The sequence below is a fragment of the Nicotiana sylvestris genome, chromosome 10 (genome assembly GCF_000393655.2).
Source record: "Nicotiana sylvestris chromosome 10, ASM39365v2, whole genome shotgun sequence".
In the NCBI taxonomy this organism is placed as follows: domain Eukaryota; kingdom Viridiplantae; phylum Streptophyta; class Magnoliopsida; order Solanales; family Solanaceae; genus Nicotiana; species Nicotiana sylvestris.
Window position 1 is genome coordinate 7,964,579 of NC_091066.1, and position 25,080 is coordinate 7,989,658.

The following is a 25,080-nucleotide window of genomic DNA, read 5'->3' on the forward strand; positions in this document are numbered from 1 at the left end:
CATCAATTTAGGGAATGGACCTTACAACATGTACCTCGAGAACAGAACAGCGAGGCTGACGCTCTTTCCAATCTAGGTTCATCAGCCGAAGATGACGAATTCAACTCGAGGACTGTCGTACAACTCATGAGGTCGGTGATCAAAGAAGGCCATGCCGAAATAAACTCCACGAGTTTGACTTGGGATTAGAGAAACAAGTATCTAGAGTACTTAAAGAACGGGAAGATCCCATCGGATCCAAAGGAGTCGAGAGCTCTACAAATAAAGGCAGCACGGTTCGGTTCACTTTGTCTGAAAATGGAAAGCTGTTTAGAGGGATGTTCAATAGACCGTTGGCAATATGTTTGGGACTGGGAGATACCGATTACGTCCTATGGGAAGTTCATGAAGGCACTTGTGAAAATCATTCTGGTGCCGAATTATTGGTTCACAAAGTAATCAGAGAAGGGTACTACTGGACCGATATGGAGAAGGACGTAAAGGAGTTCATTCGAAAATGCGACCAATGCCGAAGGTATGCGCCAATGATTCACCAACCCGGAGAGCAGCTCCATTCAGTCTTATCCCCATGGCCATTCATAAAATGGGGAATGGACATCGTCAGCCCTCTTCCATCGGCCCCAAATAAAGCTCAGTTTATTTTATTTATGACTGATTATTTTTCTAAGTGGGTTGAAGCACATGCTTTCGAGAAAGTTATAGAAAAAAGAAGTCATAGACTTCATTTAGGATCACATCACATGTTGATTCGAGATGCCCTCCGAGATCGTATGTGATAATGGAAAGCAATTTATCAGCATCAAAGTAATAAAATTTCTCGAGGATCACAAGATCAAAAGGATCCTATCATTCCAGCGGGAACGGACAAGCCAAATCGACTAATAAAACCATCATTCAGAACCTTAAGAAGAGATAGATCGATGCCAAAGGAAAGTGGATAGAGACACTGCCCAAGGTTCTATAGGCATACCGCACAACATCAAAATTCAGTATCAGAGCAACACCGTTCTTATTAGTTTATGGCGTCGAAGCTCTAATCCCGGTCGAAGTCGGAGAACCTAGCATCAAATTTCGATATGCAATAGAGGAGTCAAATAACAAGACCATGAATACAAGCCTAGAATTATTGGACGAAAGATGTGAAGCCGCCCTCGTCCGATTGGCCGCTCAAAAACAGCGGATCGAAAGGTACTACAATCAAAGAGCCAATATTCAACATTTTAACATCGGGGACTTGGTGCTAAGAAAGGTCACATCAACACCCGAAATTCAAATGAAGGTAAACTGGATCCGAACTTGGAAGGACCGTACCAGGTTCTCGAAATCATCGGAAAAAGATCCTACAAGCTCGGCACAATGAACGACGAATAGCTACCGAGCAACTGGAATATATCACACCTAAAACAGTACTATTGCTAAGGTACGTATCCCCTTCCATTTTCATTTATATTTTAAACTAACTCCTACAGGTTTTCAATTATAAACATCAATGGACTCATCGACACAAAGTCTTTAGGTTTAAAATCACGCGTTGAACTCTTTTTCTCTTAGACCGGTTTTGTCCCAAATAGGCTTTTCGGCGCAGTTTTTAATGAGGCAAAAATTGATCGAGCTAACTTAGAACAAGTTAACAGTATCTAAGGCTTCTTTATAATTAACCTCAAATACTGGGGGGCATTACCCTCGAATGACAATGTTGCGAGGAAATTACGTCATGGCATCATGGTCTCGATAGGAAAATTTGTAAGGGCCAAACAGTCATATGAACTCTGCCCGCGTAGTTTGCTAGAGCCCTGGCATAGAACATGTACGCATGTATAATCAATTATAAAGAGAAGTATTTTTCCTCACTGTCACACCTCCTTTTTCGCCCGCGCCCCCGCAAAGGGGCGCGGAAGGGAGTTTTTTCCAATTAAGGGACAATCTAAACGGGATTTATTTATTTATTTCAGAGTCGCCACTTGGGAGATTTATGGTGTCCCAAGTCACCGGTTGAATCCCGAATAGAGGAAAATATTGACTCTGTTTAACAGTCTGCGCACCAGAAATCCGGATAAGGAATTTTGTTAACTCGGGAGAAGGTGTTAGGCATTCCCAAGTTCTGTGGTTCTAGCACGGTCACTCAACTGTCATATTCGACTTGATTATCTGATATAATACATGTTGAACATATGTGTGAATTTTAACTTTTAACCGCTTTTATCATTATTATTATTTTTATCGAGAATTGCAACATCATGAAAATATATCTCGAACCACGTCACATCAATGTACCCGTGGTTATCGACATATTTCGACTCTGTTGAGATTTGAATTTGGGTCACATAAATGTGCACCCGAGTTTAAGAAAATAAATTGTTAAAGGCGCGCCTAAAACGACTAGCATATCATTATTTTGGGGTAAGGCCGTGAAATTTGCTAAACGACCGATCCCGAAGTCTATACAATTATTAACCATTTATTGAGGGCCCCACAACTTATGCGTTTTATTGGGTGAGGCTCATCTCATTTATTTTAACAGGATAATCCTAAAGTGCCTAGATTTTTTCTATTAAATTTGTCTCTAAAAATGAAAGAGAAAAGGTCCTAATTTATTTACATGCTTACGAGTTGTTATAGTTGGGTTCCGAATATGATTCGTAAAATCTGAAAATGATGCAAGCAGGGCAGTCCGTTGCCAATGCGGGCCCAGACCCAACGTGTATGGTACAAAACTGGACCCGGGTCATCTCATTCACATGTTACTACCTAGTTATATTATACTAGGCATGCTCACAGTTTGTCAAATTAAAAAAAAACTTGGCAATCTAATTTTAATCCTAGACCATTTACATGCTGAAATTAACCAATAGTATTTAGCTAAACAATATTCCTACAAGTTCCGAAACGGTCTATTCGTTTAATGAACTAACTGTTGAATGTTTAAGAATAGTCTAAATCAGCTAACATACTTTTTGAGACATGATAATCATCCAACAATAACGAATTAACTAGACAGAGTTACTACACCATTTATTTATTTATTAGGCAATACATAGATAGTTCGTCCGCTAAGCTACCGTCAGATATTCCACTATATATATTAAACAACTACATGATTCTGATTAGAGTAAGCTAAATAATGTATATATACAAATAAAATTCAGAATATAATTAAGGTAAATTCAGAACTTCAACTCTTCATTTCATATTCATGTTTCATGTTTCAGTTTACAGTAATCAGCGTGTCAGTTGTGTACCTGATATTGGAAGCAAAAGAAAAGGAAGATCAGCAGAAATGCAGTAGCATACAACAATAACAACAACACCCAGCAACCAGTAACAACCAGCAACGAAAAACCAGTGACAGATTTTAAAATTAAAAAAAAATCCAGCAAACCAGTGAAGTAGTGACAAACAACCAACCAAACTCAAGGAACAAATCAAACGAAAATCCAGAAACACCAACAACAATCAACGGGCAGAAACAAAGTGAATCTTTTTTAGATTGAAAGACCAGTTAATGTTTAACCATTAAATTCTGACCCCTCTGTATATCCAGTGTATGCAGATTGTATATCAGGTGTATACTACTCTCTCTTTCGAATCTCCTTCGAAATGTTTTCTCAATATTCAGCCAATCCCTTATCCCCTTTCAATATTTTTCGGAATTCTCTCTCTATTTTTCGGAAGTCCCCCTTTTCTCAATCCAACCCCTTTTATTTGTGTCCAGCTCCTCTATTTATTTACCAACTTCCAGCATTTTAAAATTAAATCCCACTATCTTCTACTCATCCCCCTTTAATTTCCCATTACCTAATGTTTTGTCCCCCACTATATTAAACAATGTATTAACACATCACTTATTGTCCCACTACCGCATGCTTTGTCCCCCACTATATTAAAAAATGTATAAATTCCCCACCATTATGTCTTGTCCCCCACTACGTATTATTTTAATATTAATGAATACTTAGTGGACAGAGCACTCCTATTAAATAATTGTTCAATTTTCAATTCCAAGAATACCCCTCTGAAATTACTGAAATTATCATTTTACCCCTGGAAATACTGTCATTTACCATTCTACCCCCATCAGCTATAACCAATTCACCTAATCAATTCTAACCAAAATACAGCAACTATAACCAATTCCTAATCAAATTTCATGAACAAATTTAGGCTAGAAACTCAATATTTTTTTACTGAATAATATTTTTAACAACAAACATACTTTCAGATTCAATAACAGTAACAAATTGAACATAACAAACAAATAGATTCAAATCACTAAACTCAATAATCAATTGAACTTCAAATTAAATCTAACAACATTACAGCCAGCAACTTCTATATTAAACTAAGCAAGAACATAAAACAAACTGAAGAAATAATCAAAAATGATAAACAACGAACAAGAAAAGAATCAAACATATACTGATTTCTGATCCGAGAATATCAAACAAAATACGGCAGAAATGAACTTAAACCAACTAACCGGAAATGAACATCGACGAACTCGAACAGAAAAGCACTTGGTTGACAGCGATTATTCGAACCAAAAACTTGGAACGCACAAAACAAGGCTGCATATTGGGCAATTAGTGAAAGATACATCTGCAAGACTTAAACAAGCCAGCAAAACAGATCATCGAGTTGAAGTCAGTGCTAACAAGAAAATTACAGATGCTAAACTTGCTAAAGATTTTCAAGCTGTATTAAAGGAGTTTCAGAAAGCTCAACGCCTTGTAGCTGAAAGGGAGACAACATATACACCTTTTGTTCCCCAAGCAGTTCAACCTTCTATTTACACAGACGGTGAGATAGATGTTACTTCAGATAAAGGTCCAGAACAGCGATCTCTCCTTGTGGAATCTAGAAGACAAGAGGTTTTGCTTTTGGACAATGAAATTTCCTTTAATGAAGCTATTATAGAGGATGGAGCAGCAGCGGGCTTTTAGGGTGTTCTGGGTATGGAGGTCGACGAGGCAGCGGCAATGGTGGTCTGGGTGGTGTTCATGGTTGAGCTAGGACGAAGAAGAAGAAACAGCAAGGGAGGTCGACGTTCGACGAAAGCAGCAGCATGCTGCTCATTAATGGCGGACCACGGAGGAGGCTGGTTGCTGCTGGTTGGGCGACGAAGCAACTGCCATAACGAAGAAGATGAAGACGGGTTAGCCATGGGACATGAGGGGGAGAAGAAGCAACCATGGGAGCTTGGTCGTCGATGGATGGTCGTAGCAGAAGCGATGGTGGTCGCTTGCTGGTTTTTCCGGCGATGAAGGCGACGAGGATGGGAAAACTCAGAGATGAAGAAGGTGAAGCAGAAAGGGTGGTCGTTTGACGTGAGGATGGAGGGGAAGGGGCAGCCATGGGAGGTGGGGCTTGGAGCCGGAGGAGAAAGAAGAAGAAGAAGAGAGGAGGGGGGCAGGTAGTTTAGTGTTTTAGGGTTTTGTTTTTGCGAAATGAAAGATAGGGAGATAGGGATGTTGGGTCTTTGGGGTTATGGACTGGGTCGACCCGGATCGAAATGGACTGGGTCGTAGGGGAAGGTTGGGTATCTTTGGGCCTGTGGTTTAAAATTGAAGAAAAGGCCCAATCCAGTCTTCTTCTATTTTTGTTCTTTTCTATTTATTCAATTTCCTAATTAATAAAGCTAAAATGCTAATATTAAATTATAAAACTCAAAATTATCTAAAAAAAAACTAATTAACTCATAACAACAATTATCGCACATTTAAATAGCAATTAACGATAAAATCACACAATTTGGATGTTAAATGCTAAAAATGCAACGTGCGTTATTTTTTATGATTTTTTTATTTTTTGAAACAAACTTAATTAAATATTAAATGCAAAGGTGACATATTTTTATATTTTTATTAATTTAAACAAATAAACATGCACAAACAAAAATACAAATAATTATCCAAAAGTGCCACGAAAAATTCAAAAATTGCACACAAAGGAAAATTGTTTTATTTGAATTTTTTTTAGTAATTCTCATATAGGGCAAAAATCACGTGCTTACAGCTGCCCCTCTTTGTCCGAAAACACGAAGAGTTTTCGTGCAAAGATAAAGTGAGCGATTTTTGCCCATCCGAGTACTCCGTGTGAAGCATTTTTTTGAAAAAGATTTAACCGAACCTTTGCTTCAAAGGTTTCCTACATATCCCTGGCTAGAAGGGAATCAGGTTCATGTAGTTCAGAAAGTTTTGGTAGTTGGGACTACCATGAGACTGCAATGTTACTGCTGTTGCATGTTGTTGTTACTGCTTGCCGACCTCCTTATTACATCATGCTGAAAGAAAACAAGAAGCTAGACTAAACTATAGTCTATGAATTACAAAATCTTATCTAGATCTTCAGTCATGCTCTTGTGTCTCTTGTTGCTTTGATGTCTCGGTGACTGCTTATTTCCTTTTCGTGTGCTTCGCATTATTTTTCCATTGACTCTTGAACTTCCTTCCTCTGCTGGGGATTTTTTGTTGTTTCCCGCTGGGGATTTCGGTCGTATTCCTCTGCTTTACTGACTTGAAATGTATTCCTCTGTTATATGGGCGGGCTCCCAACTTCAAAACTTGAAATTTAAAGACAGAAATGTATTCCTTTGTTATATGGGCGGGCTCCCAACTTCAAAACTTGAAATTTAAAGACAGAAATGTATTCCTCTGTTATATGGGCGGGCTCCCAACTTCAACCAACAACTTTGAAAATAAAGCGTCATTCTGTTCTTCAAGGGGGGCTCCTGACCTCAACAACTTTCTTAAGTATTAACACCTCCATTCTCCAGGCGGGCTCCTGACCAATAACATTTTTTTAAAAATAAATCGCCATTCCTTTCTTCAGGCGGGCGAGATTTTAACAATTTCAAAAAATAAATCGACATTCTGTTCTTCAGGGGGGCTCCTAACCTTGACAACAACTGAATATTGATAATCTTAAGAAAACTAAAAATAATGACTCCCTTTTTTCAAATTCAAACTTTTTTTTTCAAATTATCCTGGGAGAAAATTCATCGAACTAGATTTTGATCCTAGGAGAAAATTCATCCGACTAATATTTTGTTATATTATCTTGGGAGAAAAATTCCATCGGACCAAGATTTTGACTCTAGGAGATAAATCGTCAAACTAGGTCCATTTTGTTGTGATCTTAGGAGAAAGATTCATCGGACTAAGATTTGATATCTCAGGAGAAAATTTCATCGGACTAAGATTGTGACTCTAGGAGATAAATCGTCAAACTAAGTCCATTTTGTTGTGATCTTAGGAGAAAGATTCATCGGACTAAGATTTGATATCTCAGGAGAAAATTTCATCAGACTAAGATTGTGACTCTAAGAGATAAATCGTCAAACTAGGTCCATTTTGTTGTGATCTTAGGAGAAAGATTCATCGGACTAAGATTTGATATTTCAGGAGAAAATTTCATCGGACTAAGATTGTGACTCTAGGAGATAAATCGTCAAACTAGGTCCATTTTGTTGTGATCTTAGGAGAAAGTTTTATCGGACTAAGATTTGATATCTCAGGAGAAAATTTCATCAGACTAAGATTGTATCGGGAGGGAAATCCATCAGTAGGACTTTTTATCCTAGGAGGAAAATGTAAAGATCAAAGATTTGAGAAACTTACCTTTGTAATTTCTTCTTTTCTTTTCTTTTTCCCTTGCGCTGCTTTGTTCCTGTTTCAACTCTCAAGCAAAGAAAAATTTATCAGTTTTAAAATGGTAGCCGATTTGTGGCCTTGTTGGGGATGGCTTTCTCCTTTAAAAGCTCGTGTTGTCTTTCCCCGAGACTGCTGGGGATAATGTTGTTGGGGAATTACTTACCTGCTTGCTGGGGATAATACCACTGGGGGAGTCTCCTTTCTTCCCCTCCTTCAAAATTTTTTATTTTTATTTTTATTTTCTCTCAACATTGCTGGGGATAAAAGTGTTATCTTCTTGGGATAACGTTGTTGAGGATAACGCTGCTGGGGAATTTTATCCCTTCAAATAGATGCTTCATTCTTCTGGAAGATGCTTGGGATGATAATGGCTTTTGCTTTTTCTAAACACCAGTTTCATCTCTTTGTTCTGTCCGCTGGGTATATAACTCCTTTTATTAAAATTCGTTATTTTCTTTCTTTGAACACTACTGGGGAAAACAGTGGTTCAAAACCCACTTCCTTTAAGACTGGTGTTATCTTTCTTCCTCCCCATGTGGATACCTGACTTCTAGAAAATTTTCAAAATGAAAAGAAAATTTTCTACCCCAGTTTGATAATCTTCTTTATGGCATGCCTTTCCGCCATCAATGCCATTTCCTTTAAGATTCGACTGTGGTGGTTGGTTGTGATACTCCTACTGGGGATGGCTTTTCCCTTTCTCCTTCCCTGCTTTGCGTTCCAAAAAACTTGTTGGGGATGATATTATTTGTTGGGGATGATCCCTTTCTGCTGGGGATATCCCTATTCTTTTGTGGCATAGCTCGGAAACTGGCATTTCCCCGACCTTTTAGTCTCATATGAATTTCCCAAATCATGCTCATTGCTCTCCGTGTTGTTCTTTCTTGTTTGTCCACGGGCCTTGGCCTTGAGGTTTATAACCTTTGATTTCGGTGAGGATATCCCTCTTGACACTCGTCCATCCTTTTGTCAACTCCCTCTTGATGGGGATATCTTTCTTGACACTGGCATCGCGCTTGTTCCTTGCCGACTATACCACTTGGATGTACTAGTCAGATCTCGTCTTGCATAATTGGAAAGCTGATGGCATATTTTGAAGTCATTTCTCACTTGTTCTGACCAAACAGACTCAACTGGGGAATTTTTCTGTGAAAGGAGAAAGATAAAAAGGAACAGAATAAAAGAAAAAGGAAAAAGATGACTCTTTAACAAGAGAAACTATAAATAAAAACCGATCAAATGCAGATACCGACTCTAATGGTCATGACATGCACATGTGGCCTATCCTCTGTCGTCAATCGTCTTTCATAACTTTCGTCTGGTGATTTCTATCTGATTCTCAATCTTTATTCGACTTGTAGTGCCCGAAGGGTTTTCACTGTCAAGCCTCTCTCATTTTGGTTTTTCTCTCAGCTTTCATCGCCTTATGGTGCCCGTGAAGATTTTCACCGATAAGACTCTCTCATTTGTATCACTTTCCAGCTGGGGATTTGGAGTGTTGCCGATATGACTCTCCCTGCTGGGGATTCTTTTCGGCTATCAATTCATTTCCAGTCCATGATCCTTTTCTCTTTTGGGAATCGGGGTGCTATCCCCGACTTCCGTTTGTATGACTTGGCATCTTTCGAAGACTGGTCAAAAGGTCTTTCTTTGGACCGTAACATGGGGTTTTGGATAGGGCTAGAAAGAAAGGGTATTAGCGGCTCAAAACGAATCAATTTGGGTTCAAAATTTACAACCTTCGGAACCGACTTTCTCTACATCAAGCACAACTTCTGCCCCAGTTTCTTGCTTGGGGATTTTTATTTTTACTTTACACTATGTTACACTATGCATACTATGAACACTATGACCGAGCCGTGAAGCGCCTATGTATCCTCTTTGAGGAATCAGGTCAAACGTAGTTCCCAATTCCTTTGTTTTCTTCTGACTTTCTTTTGTTTTTGTTATCATTTTTTCTTTTCTTTTCTTTTTTTTTTCTCTTTTTTTTGTTGTTGTTGTTTTTGTTGCTTTATTTTCCCTTTTCTTTTTTTCACGTTTTTGTTTCTAACCTTTGCTACTGATTCCGAACGAGGGGTATGAAAGAAAATAAATAAGGCTCAAAAGGGGTAACGAAGGATAAAGTGTTTAGGTAGCAGAACAAAATGCCTTTGTCATTCCAGTCTTCAAAACGTGCCAAGTGCAAACAACACAATTAAATAAAGATTTGTAGCCTCTTCTGATGGTGCCGGACTTGACAATTATATTCACACATTTGCTTTTTCATTTGTCATCTCTAAAGCACCGTTGGGCAACACTCTCACTCTCATTATCATGAACGACCCTCATGTCAATTTGGCGAATCTTGCCTTTAATGGTTTTCTTTATGTTTTTACTTGCCCCAGTTCCACATGACTCGAGCTCCGAATAATCTCAAACCGTCCTTATTTCCTTTAAATGTTCTGATCACCTCTCTAGGGTTTTATGATTAACTTTTAAGATTAGGCCCAAACTGTGTGTGCATGTCATATCACTAGAATCGACGCTGAACAAGGACAAAACAAAAGGATAAAAAGAACTAAACAAAGAAAATGACTGGAAATAATAAAAGGCCGGATTTTGCATTAGACTACCGGTGAAATGGTTTGAATAACAAAACAAACAAAAACAAACTAGAATAAAATCCCGAAACAACCTGGACAAAACTAAACAAACCGCTATGACAAAATGGAAAGATAAGAAAGTTTGACACAAGACAATATCCGGATTACAACCCTAAGAATAATCCGGACAACAGAAATGACAACAAAATAAGCCACCAAAAGCTTCTCTCTTGCTAACCAAGGAATGGAGCGTCCTCCCACTTATCAAACCTGGCATTTTAGCCACTGAGCTTCGCATCAATATTGCCAAGACCATTACCAACTTCAATATCATCAACTTCAGTCAACAAGTTCCCAGTAGGATTCGAGTGCTCCTTGTCATCAGGCATCTTCCCCACAAAGTGTTCATCATGATGTGCAGGTAAAGGATTCTGCGCGATATTGTGGGTGTCACTATCTTGGATCACAATAAGATTTTCCTGGATCATCCTTTCTATTTCTCTTTTCAAATCCTGACAACTTCCAACATTGTGCCCCTGGGCATTGGAATGGTATTCACACCTTTTAGAAGGGTCAAAGCTTCTTGCACGTGGGTCCACATGATTTGGAGGAATAAATGCAATCATGTCGTGATGCTTTAACCTCTCAAATAAGCTTTCATAGGACTCTCTTATTGGTGTAAAATTATCTTTCAACCTTCGTTCCCCTTTAAACCTCTGGCTTGGATGTGGGTTATAGGGCACCTGAAAGTTATGTGGAGGCTTCTGGTGATTTTGTGACGCTCGTGCTCACCTTCTAGGGTGTTTTGGTGGTTGGGCAACATACTGAGGTGGAACAATAGAGTGTTGTGGGTTATGAGGGAGATAATATTGCTCAGGGGATTCATAGAAAACTTAAGGAGGCTGCTCATACCTTCGAGATGTTCTCCTGGGACCTCTTCTTGACCCTGATATCATCATGATTTCTTCAATCTTCTCATTTGTGTCGCAAAAATTATCAGACTCAACCCGGACAGCATGAGTTGCAGCTTTAAAAACTACTTGACTTATAATTTTGCCGGTCTTAAGACCATTCTCTATTATTTCTCCCATTTTGATTGCTTCCGAGAAGGATTTGCCAACTGCGGATATCATGTTCTGAAAGTAATCTGGCTCTTGCGCTTGAAGGAAGACAGTTATTAGCTCGTGGTCATCCATGGGTGGCTTAACTCGAGCTGCTTGCTCTCTCCATTTAATGGCATATTCCCTGAAACTTTCACTTGGTTTCTTCTTCAGGTTTGAAAGGGAAATGCGGTCTGGGGCAATGTCGATGCTGTATTGGAACTGTTTGACAAATGCTTGTGCCATGTCGTCCCAGACATACCAGCGAGACGTGTCTTGATCCATAAACCATTCGGAAGCTACTCCCGTAAGGCTTTCCACAAAATAAGCCATCAACAATTCTTCATTTCTTCCCGCACCTCTCAGTTGATTGCAATACCTTTTCAGGTGGGCAATGGGATCTCCATGTCCATCGTACTTTTCAAATTTGGGAGTCTTGAAACCAGGCGGCAAGTGGACATCGAGGAACATACATAGATCTTTGAAGGCAACACTCTTTTGACCAGACAACCCTTGCCTGGTTTTCAACCATTGTTCTAAGCTTTTCACTCTTTGGGTCATTTCTTCTTGTACCATCTTTCGGGCAGGCTCTTCAATCTTTACAGGAAGATCAAACGAGTACGAGTGGTACTCAGGAGAGTGGTACTGCTCTTGTTGTGTCGCAAATTGTGACTCATGATGAGGCTGTCCTTGCCCACTGGCCCATGCTTGACACACTTCGGTCATTTGCTGTTTCAGTATTCTATTTTTCTCCGGCATAGTAGACTCTTGTTGAACCCTCTGACCCCGAGTCTCTTGAGCATTTGTAACAACTTCGATGTCAGTTATCATTTTCCTTGAATCTTGTGTTTCCATCTTACCACAAACTGACCAACTCAACTTTCTTCACAATTCAAAACAAAACATGTTAGAATGGACTCAGTCGGTTCTTATTACTAACAACATCTTTTTCTTTTTTCGATTTTTTTTCCCGATTTTTTCATTTTTTTGTTGTGGTTGAATCTTATGGAGATTGCCTATGTATCATGACCCCGCATGAATCAGACCTTGCGTAGTTCGGACACATAAAAGGTAAACAACAATAAAACATTTTTGGAATTATTTAAAGACGAACAACAGGCTCGAAAGTCAAACGGCCCACATTCTCTAATCCAAAGAAATACAAACTCAAGCAAAATAAAATGACAGATTCCTTCCCCTATATGCCGATTTTGACCAAACAGATGTTTTTGCAAATGTGGCCCCTTCCCAATTTCACATGAATTTTGAGACCGGGAAGATTATTTCATGACATTTCACAAACTTGTCCGTTCTTTTACGAAAATAGCCTTTTGAAAACTGAAAGATACTTCTAAGGCTATCTCGGCAAGAACAGTTTAAGACATCACCGAAGCCGGGCCGGCTTATTTTAACTAAAAACCAAACGGTATTCACTTGACCACTGACTATTTTCTTGTTTTTCAAATAATAAAAGACCTAGTTTTGCAAACACGACCTTTCAGCACTTCGGAGACGAAAATTTTAAGGTTGTGCGGGATAACTGGTCGCAACCCAAAAGAATGACCAAAGATAGTCGTTTACGCAAAATCAGCCTTCCGGCGTCCCGTTTGAGAACATTCGGCTATTTTTGACAAAAATAGCATCACTAGACTTATTTATGACTCTTTCTCTTGTTTTTCAAAATAGGAAACCCGATATAGCAAACACGGCCTTTCAACGCCTCGGGGACGTAAATTTTTAAGGTTGTGTGGGTCAATAGGTCAAAATCTAAAAAAATGACCCCAAAAGTGGTTGTTTATGCAAAGTCAGCCTTCCAACGTCCCTTTCGGGAACATTCGGCTATGTATTGACAAAACAGCGTCACCCGACATATTTATGACCTTTTCTTGTTTTTCAAAATAGAAAACTCAATATTGCAAACACGGCCTTTCAGTGCCTCGGGGACGAAGATTTTTAAGGTTGTGTGGGTCAACTAGACAAAATCTAAAAAATGACCCAAAGGTGGCTGTTTATGCAAAGTCAGCCTTCCGGCGTCCCTTTCGGGAACATTCGGCAATGTTTTGACAAAACAGCGTCATCTGACTTCTTTATGATGAAATTAAAATTTGACATATTTTTTGGCTATTTTAGCAAAAGGGGAGGTTGGACCTAAATAGGGCTGCCTACGTATCTCACATCCGGTGAGAATCAAACCAGCGTAGTTCGCCAAATTAACTGAACTATTTTAAAATAGGACTTTTTTTTTTCATTTTTGGTAGCAAATAACAAAACCACTTTCAAAGCACGACTCTTTTTATTTTCATTTTTGGCAAATAAAAAAAAACTATTTTAAGAATAAGGCTCTTTTTCATTTTCATTTTTCATGGCAAGACAAACTATTTTCCTTTTCTATTTTTGAAAACAAGACAGAACAACGACTCTTTTTTGTCTATTTTCCTTTGCTTTTAGTAAAACAAACTAATAAAACATATTTTTTTTTTCATTTTCTCAAAACTTCGACAGAATTTCGACAGTATTTGGGCATTGGGTTTTTCAAAAATAAACAATTAACTCCCTAACCGCTATTTCTCTTTTTTTTTTCTTTTCCTCAATTTCACAATATTCCTGATATTCAAAATCCGGTCAGCATACGGGCGCGAGACAAATAAATGCACGAAAAACAAATAGGATGCATCAGGATGGTCTTTTCATTTCAGGTTGCTAGTCCTAGACGGACTCAACCCCTGTGTTGAGTCCCCTTAGTCAAATGCAACGTGATGCAAATAAGCGTTCCTACTAGGGATCCGCCATAAAGTCACGTTATTCTATGTTCAAAACCTGGGTCGGTGTTCTAGACAGTGTACCCGAGCGGACAACTCGAGCCGAGGATGGGAACTGCGTACCGGTAACCAAAAGATCATCCGATTTTGCAACTTCTCCGAATCCTCGTTCTATTTTGGAATAGGACACTAACAGAAAGAAGTCACGACCAGCGTGCACTCCTCAAGAGAGAGAAAAGAGGGATTTCGTAGCAGTTTTATATACAGTTCAGATAATATCAAAGCGGTAAGAGTAACATTTTGCACATTTAGGCTAAAACATGTAATAAAATCAGATAATAAATGAAGCCAAATAATAACAATTATTCTAAGCTTGAATTTTTGAACCCTGAACCAGAGATTCTGTGTTACCTCCCCGGTAGTTATTCAGTCCCCTAAGTCAAATGCAACATGATGCAACTAAACGTTCCTACTAGGGATCCTGCATGAAGTCAAGTTATTCTAGGTTCAACTTGGGTATATGTTCTAGACAGTGTACCCGAGCGGACAACTCGAGTTGAGGAAGGAGCTCCTTTCCGGGAACCAAAAGGCCAGCCGCCTTAGAAACTTTCCGAGCCTCTTTTATTTCAGGGTATGACACTAACAAAATAGGGAGTCTCAACTAGTAAGCACATCCCCGGAGGTAAGAAGAGAAGGGTTTCGGCACAGTTTATATACAATTCAGATAATATCAAAGCGGTAAAAGCAACATTTAGCACATTGGGCCGAAACATGTAACAAAATCAGATAAAACCAAATATAACAATTTATCTAAGCTCGAATTTCTAACCCTGAACCAGTGGTTCTAAGATAATTCCCCAGCAGAGTCGCCAGAACTGTCATACCTCCTTTTTCGCCCCCGCCCCCGCAAAGGGGCGCGGAAGGGAGTTTTTTCCAATTAAGGGACAATCGAAACGGGATTTATTTATTTATTTCAGAGTCGCCACTTGGGAGATTTATGGTGTCCCAAGTCACCGGTTGAATCCCGAATCGAGGAAAATATTGACTCTGTTTAACAGTTTGCGCACCAGAAATCCGGATAAGGAATTCTGTTAACTCGGGAGAAGGTGTTAGGCATTCCCGAGTTCCGTGGTTCTAGCACGGTCACTCAACTGTCATATTCGGCTTGATTATCTGATATAATACATGTTGAACATATGTGCGAATTTTAACTTTTAACCACTTTTATTATTATTATTATTTTTATCGAGAATTGCAACATCATGAAAATATATCTCGAACCACGTCACATCAATGTACCCGTGGTTATCGACATATTTTGACTCTGTTGAGATTTGGATTTGGGTCACATAAATGTGCACCCGAGTTTAAGAAAATAAATTGTTAAAGGCGCGCTTAAAGCGACTAGCGTATCATTATTTTGGGGTAGGACCGTGAAATTTGCTAAACGACCGATCCCGAAGTCTATATAATTATTAACCATTTATTGAGGGCCCCACAACTTATGCGTTTTATTGGTGAGGCTCATCTCATTTATTTTAACAGGATAATCCTAAAGTGCCTACATTTTTCTATTAAATTTGTCTCTAAAAATGAAAGAGAAAAGGTCCTAATTTATTTACATGCTTACGAGTTGTTATAGTTGGGTTCCGAATATGATTCGTAAAATCTGAAAATGATGCAAGCAGGGCAGTCCGTTGCCAATGCGGGCCCAGACCCAACGTGTATGGTACAAAACTGGACCCGGGCCATCTCATTCACATGTTACTACCTATTTACATTATACTAGGCATGCTCACAGTTTGTCAAATTAAAAAAAAAAACTTGGCAATCTAATTTTAATCCTAGACCATTTACATGCTGAAATTAACCAATAGTATTTAGCTAAACAATATTCCTACAAGTTCCGAAACGGTCTATTCGTTTAATGAACTAACTGTTGAATGTTTAAGAATAGTCTAAATCAGCTAACATGCTTTTTGAGACATGATAATCATCCAACAATAACGAATTAACTAAACAGAGTTACTACACCATTTATTTATTTTTTAGGCAATACATAGATAGTTCGTCCGCTAAGCTACCGTCAGATGTTCCACCATATATATTAAACAACTACATGGTTCTGATTAGAGTAAACTAAATAATGTATATATACAAATAAAATTCAGAATATAATTAAGATAAATTCAGAACTTCAACTCTTCATTTCATATTCATGCTTCATGTTTCAGTTTACAGTAACCAGCGTGTTAGTTGTGTACCTGATATTGGAAGCAAAAGAAAAGGAAGATCAGCAGAAATGTAGTAGCATACAACAACAACAACACCCAGCAACCAGTAACAACCAGCAACGAGAAACCAGTGACAGATTTTAAAATCAAAAAAAAAAATCCAGCAAACAAGTGAAGTAGTGGCAAACAACCAACCAAACTCAAGGAACAAATCAAAAGAAAATCCAGAAACACCAACAACAATCAACGGGCAGAAACAAAGTGAATCTTTTTTAGATTGAAAGACCAGTTAATGTTTAACCCTTAAATTCTGACCCCTCTGTATATCCAGTGTATGCAGATTGTATATCAGATGTATACTACTCTCTCTTTCGAATCTCCTTCGAAATGTTTTCTCAATATTCAGCCCATCCCTTATCCCCTTTAAATATTTTTCGGAATTCTCTCTCTATTTTTCGGAAGTCCCCCCTTTCTCAATCCAGCCCCTTTTATTTGTGTCCAGCTCCTCTATTTATTTACCAACTTCCAGCATTTAAAATTAAATCCCACTATCTTCTACTCATCCCCCTTTAATTTCCCACTACCTAATGTTTTGTCCCCCACTATATTAAACAATGTATTAACACATCACTTATTGCCCCACTACCGCATGCTTTGTCCCCCACTATATTAAACAATGTATAAATTCCCCACCATTATATTTTGTCCCCCACTACGTATTATTTTAATATTATTTAAATATTATTGAATACTTAGTGGACAGAGCACTCCTATTAAATAATTGTTCAAATTTTCAATTCCAAGAATACCCCTCTGAAATTACTGAAATTACCATTTTACCCCTGGAAATACTGCCATTTACCATTCTACCCCCATCAGCTATAACCAATTCACCTAATCAATTCTAACCAAAATACAGCAGCTTATAACCAATTCCTAATCAAATTTCATGAACAAATTTAGGCTAGAAACTCAATATTTTTTGACTGAACAATATTTTTAACAACATACATACTTTCAGATTCAATAACAGTAACAAATTGAACATAACAAACAAATAGATTCAAATCACTAAACTCAATAATCAATTGAACTTCAAATTAAATCTAACAACATTACAACCAACAACTTCTATATTAAACTAAGCAAGAACATAAAACAAACTGAAGAAATAATAAAAAATGATAAACAACGAACAAGAAAAGAATCAAACATATACTGATTTCAGATCCGAGAAGATCAAACAAAATACGGACAGAAATGAACTTAAACCAACTAACCGGAAATGAACATCGACGAACTCGAACAGAAAAGCACTTGGTTGACAGCGATAATTCGAACCAAAAACTTGGAACGCACAAAACAAGGCTGCATATTGGGCAATTAGTGAAAGATACATCTGCAAGACTTAAACAAGCCAGCGAAACAGATCATCGAGTTGAAGTCAGTGCTAGCAAGAAAATTACAGATGCTAAACTTGCTAAAGATTTTCAAGCTGTATTAAAGGAGTTACAGAAAGCTCAATGCCTTGCAGCTGAAAGGGAGACAGCATATACACCTTTTGTTCCCCAAGCAGTTCAACATTCTATTTACACGGACGGTGAGATAGATGTTACTTCAGATAAAGGTCCAGAACAGCGATCTCTCCTTGTGGAATCTAGAAGACAGGAGGTTTTGCTTTTGGACAATGAAATTTCCTTTAATGAAGCTATTATAGAGGATGGAGCAGCAGTGGGCTTTTAGGGTGTTCTGGGTATGGAGGTCGACGAGGCAGTGGCAATGGTGGTTTGGGTGGTGTTCATTGTTGAGTTGGGATGAAGAAGAAGAAACAGCAAGGGTGGTCGACGCTCGACGAAAGTAGCAGCATGCTGCTCATTAATGGCGGACCACGGATGAGTCTGGTTGCTGCTGGTTGGGCGACGAAGCAACTGCCATGACAAAGAAGATAAAGACGAAGAAGATGAAGACGGGGTAGCCATGGGACGTGAGGGGGAGCAGAAGCAGCCATGGGAGCTTGGTCGTCGATGGATGGTCGTAGCAGAAGCGATGGTGGTCGCTTGCTGGTTTTTCCGGCGATGGAGGCGACAAGGATGGCAAAACTCAGAGATGAAGGGGGTGAAGCAGAAAGGGTGGTCGTTTGACGTGAGGATGGAGGGGAAGGGGCAGCCATGGGAGGTGGGGCTTAGAGCAGGAGGAGAAAGAAGAAGAAGAGAGGGGGGTAGTTTAGTGTTTTAGGGTTTTGTTTTTGTGAAATGAAAGATAGGGAGATAGGGGTGTTGGGTCTTTTAGGTTATGGACTGGGTCGACCCGGGTCGAAATGGACCGGGTCGTAGGGGAAGGTTGGGTATCTTTGGGCCTGTGGTTTAAAATTGAAGAAAAGGCCCAATCCGGTCTTCTTCTATTTTTGTTCTTTTCTATTTATTCAATTTCCTAATTAATAAAGCTAAAATGCTAAGATTAAATTATAAAACTCAAAATTATCTAAAAAAACTAATTAACTTCTAACAACAATTATCGCACATTTAAATAGCAATTAACGATAAAATCACACAATTCGGATGTTAAATGCTAAAAATGCAACGTACGTTATTTTTTATGATTTTTTTATTTTGTGAAACAAACTTAATTAAATATTAAATGCAAACGCGACATATTTTTATATTTTTATTAATTTAAACAAATAAACATGCACAGACAAAAATACAAATAATTATCCAAAAGTGCCACGAAAAATTCAAAAATTGCACACAAAGAAAAATTGTTTTATTTGAATTTTTTGGGAGTAATTCTCATATAGGACAAAAATCATGTGCTTACACTCACGCTCGGGGACTACCGTCCAAAAAATAAACAAGATCTAATCATTAAAACTTCGAAATCATAAGACCTTTTAGGCAACTCTCGATCTTTATAGGCCACGGCCACCCCACTCGGGGACTGACACTTCGGGTAAGCTCGAAGCAAAATGGGAAAATAAGCCTAAGGGTCAAAACCCGGACTAAAGAGGCTATAGTCAAATTAATACAGTTTGAAGATGTCTGAATTTTGTAACAAAACATGCCTTCGAATTCTTTCATAAACCGGTTAAAAGGGATACCCCTGACAAAGTCATAAAAGGCTTTGATTATATCAAACCTCGAAAACTCTAATGAGTACAAAGTTGTTTGAACTCTCAAACAAACTCCTTATTTCATGCCAAGGCATTGCAACCTTTGTAAACACGAATGCTAAACAAAGGAAAAACTTTGAAAGTCGAAAAGGGTAGAAAAGCTTTATATATATAATTAAATGATCGTTTTATAAAGGCCAGAACGGCCAAATAAAAAATTTACAAATGCCCAAGAGCTACTTTCACTTCGAGTTCGAGAGATCCTTCTCACTCGACTAGAAATCTTACGGGCTACCTAATTCTCAGTTCGAGCATGTTCTTACTCGATCATTAAGCTTAAGGGCTACATAAACTCAAGTTCGAGTTATCATTCGGAGTCCATCAATTAGAAAAGGTCGAAGGCAAGGCTTATTGTCTCCCCTGACCTTCCTCAAACCTTAGACCCTCGAACACAACTTCATGATCTTATAGTGAGGCATTCTGACCCTTACATGAAATAACAAAAAAGGCAGCAGATTCATAAACCATGGAAAGGAAGAAGTTTTATATATTCATCAAAAACTTTTTACAAAGGCAACATGGACCGATGGAAATTCTTTACAAAGTCCGAAACGACCTTAACAAAAAGTCAAAAAAACTATCTAAAAGCTTAAGTAACCTGGTCATCTCCGGGAGAGGCACCTCCGCCCTCGGGGTCATCTTCGCTTTCGGATCCGCTCAAGCTCCCAGACTCGTCATCATCATCGGGGTAAGCTAACCTTCAGGCTTCATCTTCAAGCTCGGTAGCACTCTCAATCTCGGTTGTGAGATCAAATCCTTAAGCATTGATTTCCTCTAGGGACTCCCTTCGAGATTAACACTTGGCGTGCTTGGCGATTTTCTCAGCTTCGGCATAAGCCCAGTAAATAGCCACCACTGCATCAGCATCAATCTTGGTTGCCTTAACTTTGGATTTGGCCGCTTCAAGCTCCGCGACCAGACTCTCCCGAGCAAAAACCTCTAAACCCAACTAGGACTGGAGCTTGCCCGCGCCAAGATTTCTTCTTTCATACCCTAGAGCTGGTTTTCAGCCTAGGCCAAATAGGCCCGAGCAGTCTCCTTCTCTGAGGCCAGGCGGTCCATTTTCTCCCTCCAGCCTTTGGCCTCAATTTTTAGTACATCATCCTCTTCACGGAGTTTCCTGATCACATTGAGCTTTTGTTGGACCTGCTGGTTCGAACCATTAGATACCACGCCCAAATAACCATCACTAACTTTAAATATTCTTCTTACCTGCTCGACCAGTTCGACATGATTTTTCTGAGCCGTTTCCAGCTTAGCACGGAGGCATGTAGCTTCCCCGTCCCTTTGATCGCTTTAGAAGCTTGAAGGCATCCTTCTCCTCAGTCAACCCTTGGATCTCAGCCTCATAACGGCTTAGTTCCCTTAGGAATCGGAGGAAAGCCTCATGATAAAGCACCGAAGCTTGCAGACATAGAAAGGAAAGTTATACGAAGGGAGGAAAATCTAAGTATGAAAATTGATAGGTAAATTAGGGATTACCCAGTTTAGAGCCTATTGGGTGATGTGTGGCTATAATTCATGGTTTTTGCACATTATACGCTTTGCGTTTTACATGCTTTAATAAATTACACTTTGTTTGAGCGTAATGGAGTCTATTTTATGTGTAGGTGCATCAAAAATGAAAGTGGAGCTAAAAGGATGCTTAAACGTCGAAAGTGCGCCCGAGAACGGTGAAAAGAAGAAGACGGGCAAAAGCCAGCTCGACCAGGCTTTAGCCTGGAAAGTCCAGCTTAAAGTCAGGCCCAATCAAGCGTTATCCTGGCGACACTAGCTTAAAGCCCGACTGAGGCTGGCGTTAGCCAGGCGATGCCAGGCCTAAGGCTAGGCCCAGTCCGAGTTTTGAAGGTTTTAATTGTTTCCCGGATTGACTAGGAGTTTACCTACACATTTAGGGCTTGTCCCAAACATATAAATAGAACCAAAAATGTCACTTTGAAAGACTTTTGCAACCATAGGCAAGAATAGCTCGTGGAACACTACTTGGGAGTTGGAATCTTTGATTTCTACATCTCTTTATCCTTACTCTGTAATTTAATTATGCAAATTACTTTGGATATTATTACTATGAGTATGTGTAGCTAAACTTATAATCTAGGGATTTGATGGAACCTGTTGAAAGATGATTTTCTCGTTATGTTAATAAAGATTTGCCATAGTATTATCTCTATTTGTTCAACTAAATACTTATTGTTGTTGATTGAAGGGCCCTCAATTAGCTGTTCCTATTTAGTGTGCATTACTCGGGAGAGAGTGCATATTTAGGTAGTTATTGAACATCATCACTCCTAACATATATGAAGGATCAATACGAAGGGTTTAAAGGTGAGATTAGGGATAACAAAACCTTGGGTGCGATCTAAGTGAGATGTACTTAAAGCTAGCTAGCGTAATTCGGGAAAATATGTCTAGTATATTGTTGCAATTACTCGGGAGAGAGATACGACAATCATAGTGCTCATGATCGATAGAGATGACTTAGACAAATTTAAGGAAACATAGCAGAAAGGATTCCAACAATAGGGGAAATCAGAACCTTAGATCATTCCAATTCTTGTCTACAACCCGTTAGTAGTTAGTTCTTAATTATTGCATTTTTATTACGTAATACTTATTCAGTAAAGATCCAATACTACTTAAATATCTTCTATGATTGAATACGTGAATTTGTGTAAGTCCAATAGTTGTGATTGTAGGTTAATTCCGTGTGGGATTTGACTCCGGACTTGTTAGCTGGAATATATTTGCAGCGATCGGTTTGTCCTTTTTATAAGACTTAGTTGGGCGTGATCAAATTTTGGCACTGTTGCCGGGGAATTAACAGTGTTATTAATTATAGTTAAAATAAGGGCAAAAATTCTTAGTGTAGTCAATTTTCTTCAATTTAAACTGAATACATTGAAATTTTAATGTTTGTAGTCTTGGGTGTTACAGGTGCATAGAAACTCCTCAAGAACTAGTGATTTGTTTGAAGCATTATCAGATCCTGAGAAAGTTTTCAAGGCATTGAATCATGCAAACAAGAAATTAAACTACAATAGAACTCAACAGAACAAATTGAACCAGACATGGGAGACGAAGTAAACAACAGAAATAATGAGGATGACACGATCAATCAGGGTGTAGTACTGCTTGTGCCAGAAGCATCATTGTACGATTGGGCACAACCCACCACTGACAACTTAGCAACTACAATTGTAGTCCCTCAGATACAAGCAGAATCATTCCAAATCACAAATAACATGCTACATTTGCTATAGGATAAGGGACTGTTCTCGGGGTCATACGTTGAAGATCCTCAGCAACATAGGAAGAATTTTTTGTCAATCTGTGCCACGCAGAGGCAACATAACATGACACCGAAAGCAGTATGACAATTGTTGTTTCCATTCTCAATGACGGGAGTGTCTCGGACTTGGCTTAATTCACTCCTCATAAACTCCATCACTACTTGGGAGGAATTAGCCAAGCAATTTGTGAACAAATTTCACCCACCCAACAAGACTGATCAATAAATTGATGAGATATTGAGCTTCAGACAGAAACCAACAAAGACATTACAAGAAACATGGGAGATGTTGAAGGGTCTGCTGGTTACATGTCCACATCATGGTATTCCAAAGCAAATGTTGGAGCAGAGGTTTTACATAGGTTTGGCATATAGCTTGAAAGCCAATGTTGATGTTTCAGCGGGTGGAGCATTTTTAGCAAAACATTCATAGAAAGCAAGATCCTACTTGACAAGATGGCACAAAACTCAGGATGGACAACAAAAAATGCTCCAATAACTCTTGTGGTTCACTTAGTGGCTTTAGACCCGACTAACTCAATAGCTGAAAATATGGCCACTCTACTGACATAAATGAGCATCCTCACCAAAAAAGTTGATGAATCAGGCTAGAAGCACCATGTACACATAGTTGATGCAACTAATGGGGGTTATGTACATCATGCATTAATCAACCATATGTCTGCTCGTGGAGTGCGGAAGGTGATAACCAATAATATCAGGAGAACATGAATTATGTGGCCAACTATGGGGGATAGAGCCCAAGTGGTAAGAATTAGGGTCAGCGGAATCAACAATATAGACCAGCTCTACAGTAGCACAACAACAACAACAAAAATCTTAGGGGATAGCGACCATAGGACCAAGTAGTGCCTTACCAAAGGCAACAGGGTTATAACCAGCAAACGAAACAGCAGGCTTATCAACAATCTCAATAACAACAGACTGTAAGACATGAAGATGGGTTTGCTAAACTTGAGGGAATGATGCAACAAGTGATTGGGTCCACAGGAAAACTAACTGACAGAGTAGACTCACATGAATCAACGATAAAGAATATTGAGATCCAGTTATGCCATATTTTGATGGCTTTAAATAATCGCCCCCATAGGATGTTACCTGCAGACACACAAATTAATCCAAAAGAGTAGGTCCCGAAGCAGCTTATGGTAGTGATCTCCGAAATGGTAGAGATCTAGATCGGGAGCAAGAAATTTCTCGCGAAAGCAGACCGACTGAGACACTGGTGCCAGTATCCATTGAGATAGATGATTCAGTAGGGTTAACTGAGGTGACCGTACAACATTCACAAAATAATGCTAACAAAGAAAAAGAGTTGTGAAAGAGACTGAGGTTGTACCGGAACCGATAGTAGAAGCAGTGCCCGAACAAGAAAAAAATCAAAATCACAGGGAAGAAGCGACCTCCAGCACCATTCCCATAATGATTGGCGAAGTATCAAAAAGATGAGTAGTACAAGAAATTCTTGGAGATGTTGAAACAAATTCAGGTAAACATTCTATTGATTGAAGCTTTAAAGGAGATGCCTGGTTATGCGAAAATTATGAAGGACTTGATGTCCCGCAAGTTCAACTTTCAAGACTTGCCCACGGTTACACTGACTCAGACCTGCAGTGTTGTTGTGACGAGACCCATAGCTGAGAAGTTGTCTGACCCAAGGAGTTTCACAATCCTTTGCACAATAGGCAACTATGCATTTGCTAAGGCACTGTGTGATCTCGAGCAAGCATAAACCTTATGTCCCTGGCTATCTACAAAAGGCTAGGCATTGGAAGAGCTAGACCCACGTCTATGTTACTACAGCTGGCTGACCGAACAGTGAAGAGACCCTCTAGTATTCTTGATGTTGTATTAGTATAGGTTGGGAAGTTTGTGTTCCCAGCAGATTTTGTTATTCTCGATTGTCGGGTTGACGAGGAAATTCCCATAATTTTGGGAAGAACATTCTTGGCTATTGGGAGAGCTTTAATTGATTGTGAAATTGGAGAGCTCAAAATGAGATTAAACGATGAAGAGATAACATTTAACGTGCGGCGACCGAGTGAATTTGCTAATTACTCTCTAGTAGATGCCGTGGATGTTGTTTTGGAGGAGAAAGATGAGGCATTAAAGATCCTCTAGCAGACTATCTCATGAACTTAGATGAAGCCAATGGAGAAGATTTGGCAGAGTGGGTACTTGCTCTTGAAGGTCAAGGTTTTTGGAGAAGAGAGCTCAAATTTGAGCCTTTACACTTAAAGGAAAGAAAAACTCCTCTAGCTAAGCCATCGATAGAAG

The 25,080-nt window shown here is 39.0% G+C and overlaps 3 protein-coding genes across 3 annotated transcripts; all 3 read left to right on the forward strand.

The window, feature by feature from the left end:
* The first annotated feature begins 4,457 nt into the window (after window positions 1–4,457).
* LOC104228887 (syntaxin-23-like) lies at window positions 4,458–4,940 on the forward strand. The gene has a single exon (XM_009781432.1). It carries the CDS (start codon window positions 4,458–4,460, stop codon window positions 4,938–4,940), a length of 483 nt encoding a protein of 160 aa, XP_009779734.1.
* Window positions 4,941–17,584: 12,644 nt separating this feature from the next.
* LOC104238897 (syntaxin-23-like) lies at window positions 17,585–18,067 on the forward strand. The gene has a single exon (XM_009793404.2). It carries the CDS (start codon window positions 17,585–17,587, stop codon window positions 18,065–18,067), a length of 483 nt encoding a protein of 160 aa, XP_009791706.2.
* A 6,207-nt stretch (window positions 18,068–24,274) lies between these two features.
* LOC104238896 (uncharacterized) lies at window positions 24,275–24,924 on the forward strand. Its single transcript, XM_009793403.1, has 2 exons — window positions 24,275–24,508; window positions 24,664–24,924. The coding sequence occupies exons 1-2, from the start codon at window positions 24,275–24,277 to the stop codon at window positions 24,922–24,924; spliced, it is 495 nt and encodes a 164-aa protein (XP_009791705.1).
* Window positions 24,925–25,080: the final 156 nt, after the last annotated feature.

Coding starts and splice junctions, on each gene's coding strand:
- LOC104228887 (XM_009781432.1), top strand. CDS start 4,458: ATGAACTTAAACCAACTAACCGGAAATGAACATCGACGAACTCGAACA.
- LOC104238897 (XM_009793404.2), top strand. CDS start 17,585: ATGAACTTAAACCAACTAACCGGAAATGAACATCGACGAACTCGAACA.
- LOC104238896 (XM_009793403.1), top strand. CDS start 24,275: ATGTTGAAACAAATTCAGGTAAACATTCTATTGATTGAAGCTTTAAAG. Junction 24,509..24,663: donor GCAACTATGCATTTGCTAAG/GCACTGTGTGAT, acceptor GTATTAGTATAG/GTTGGGAAGTTTGTGTTCCC.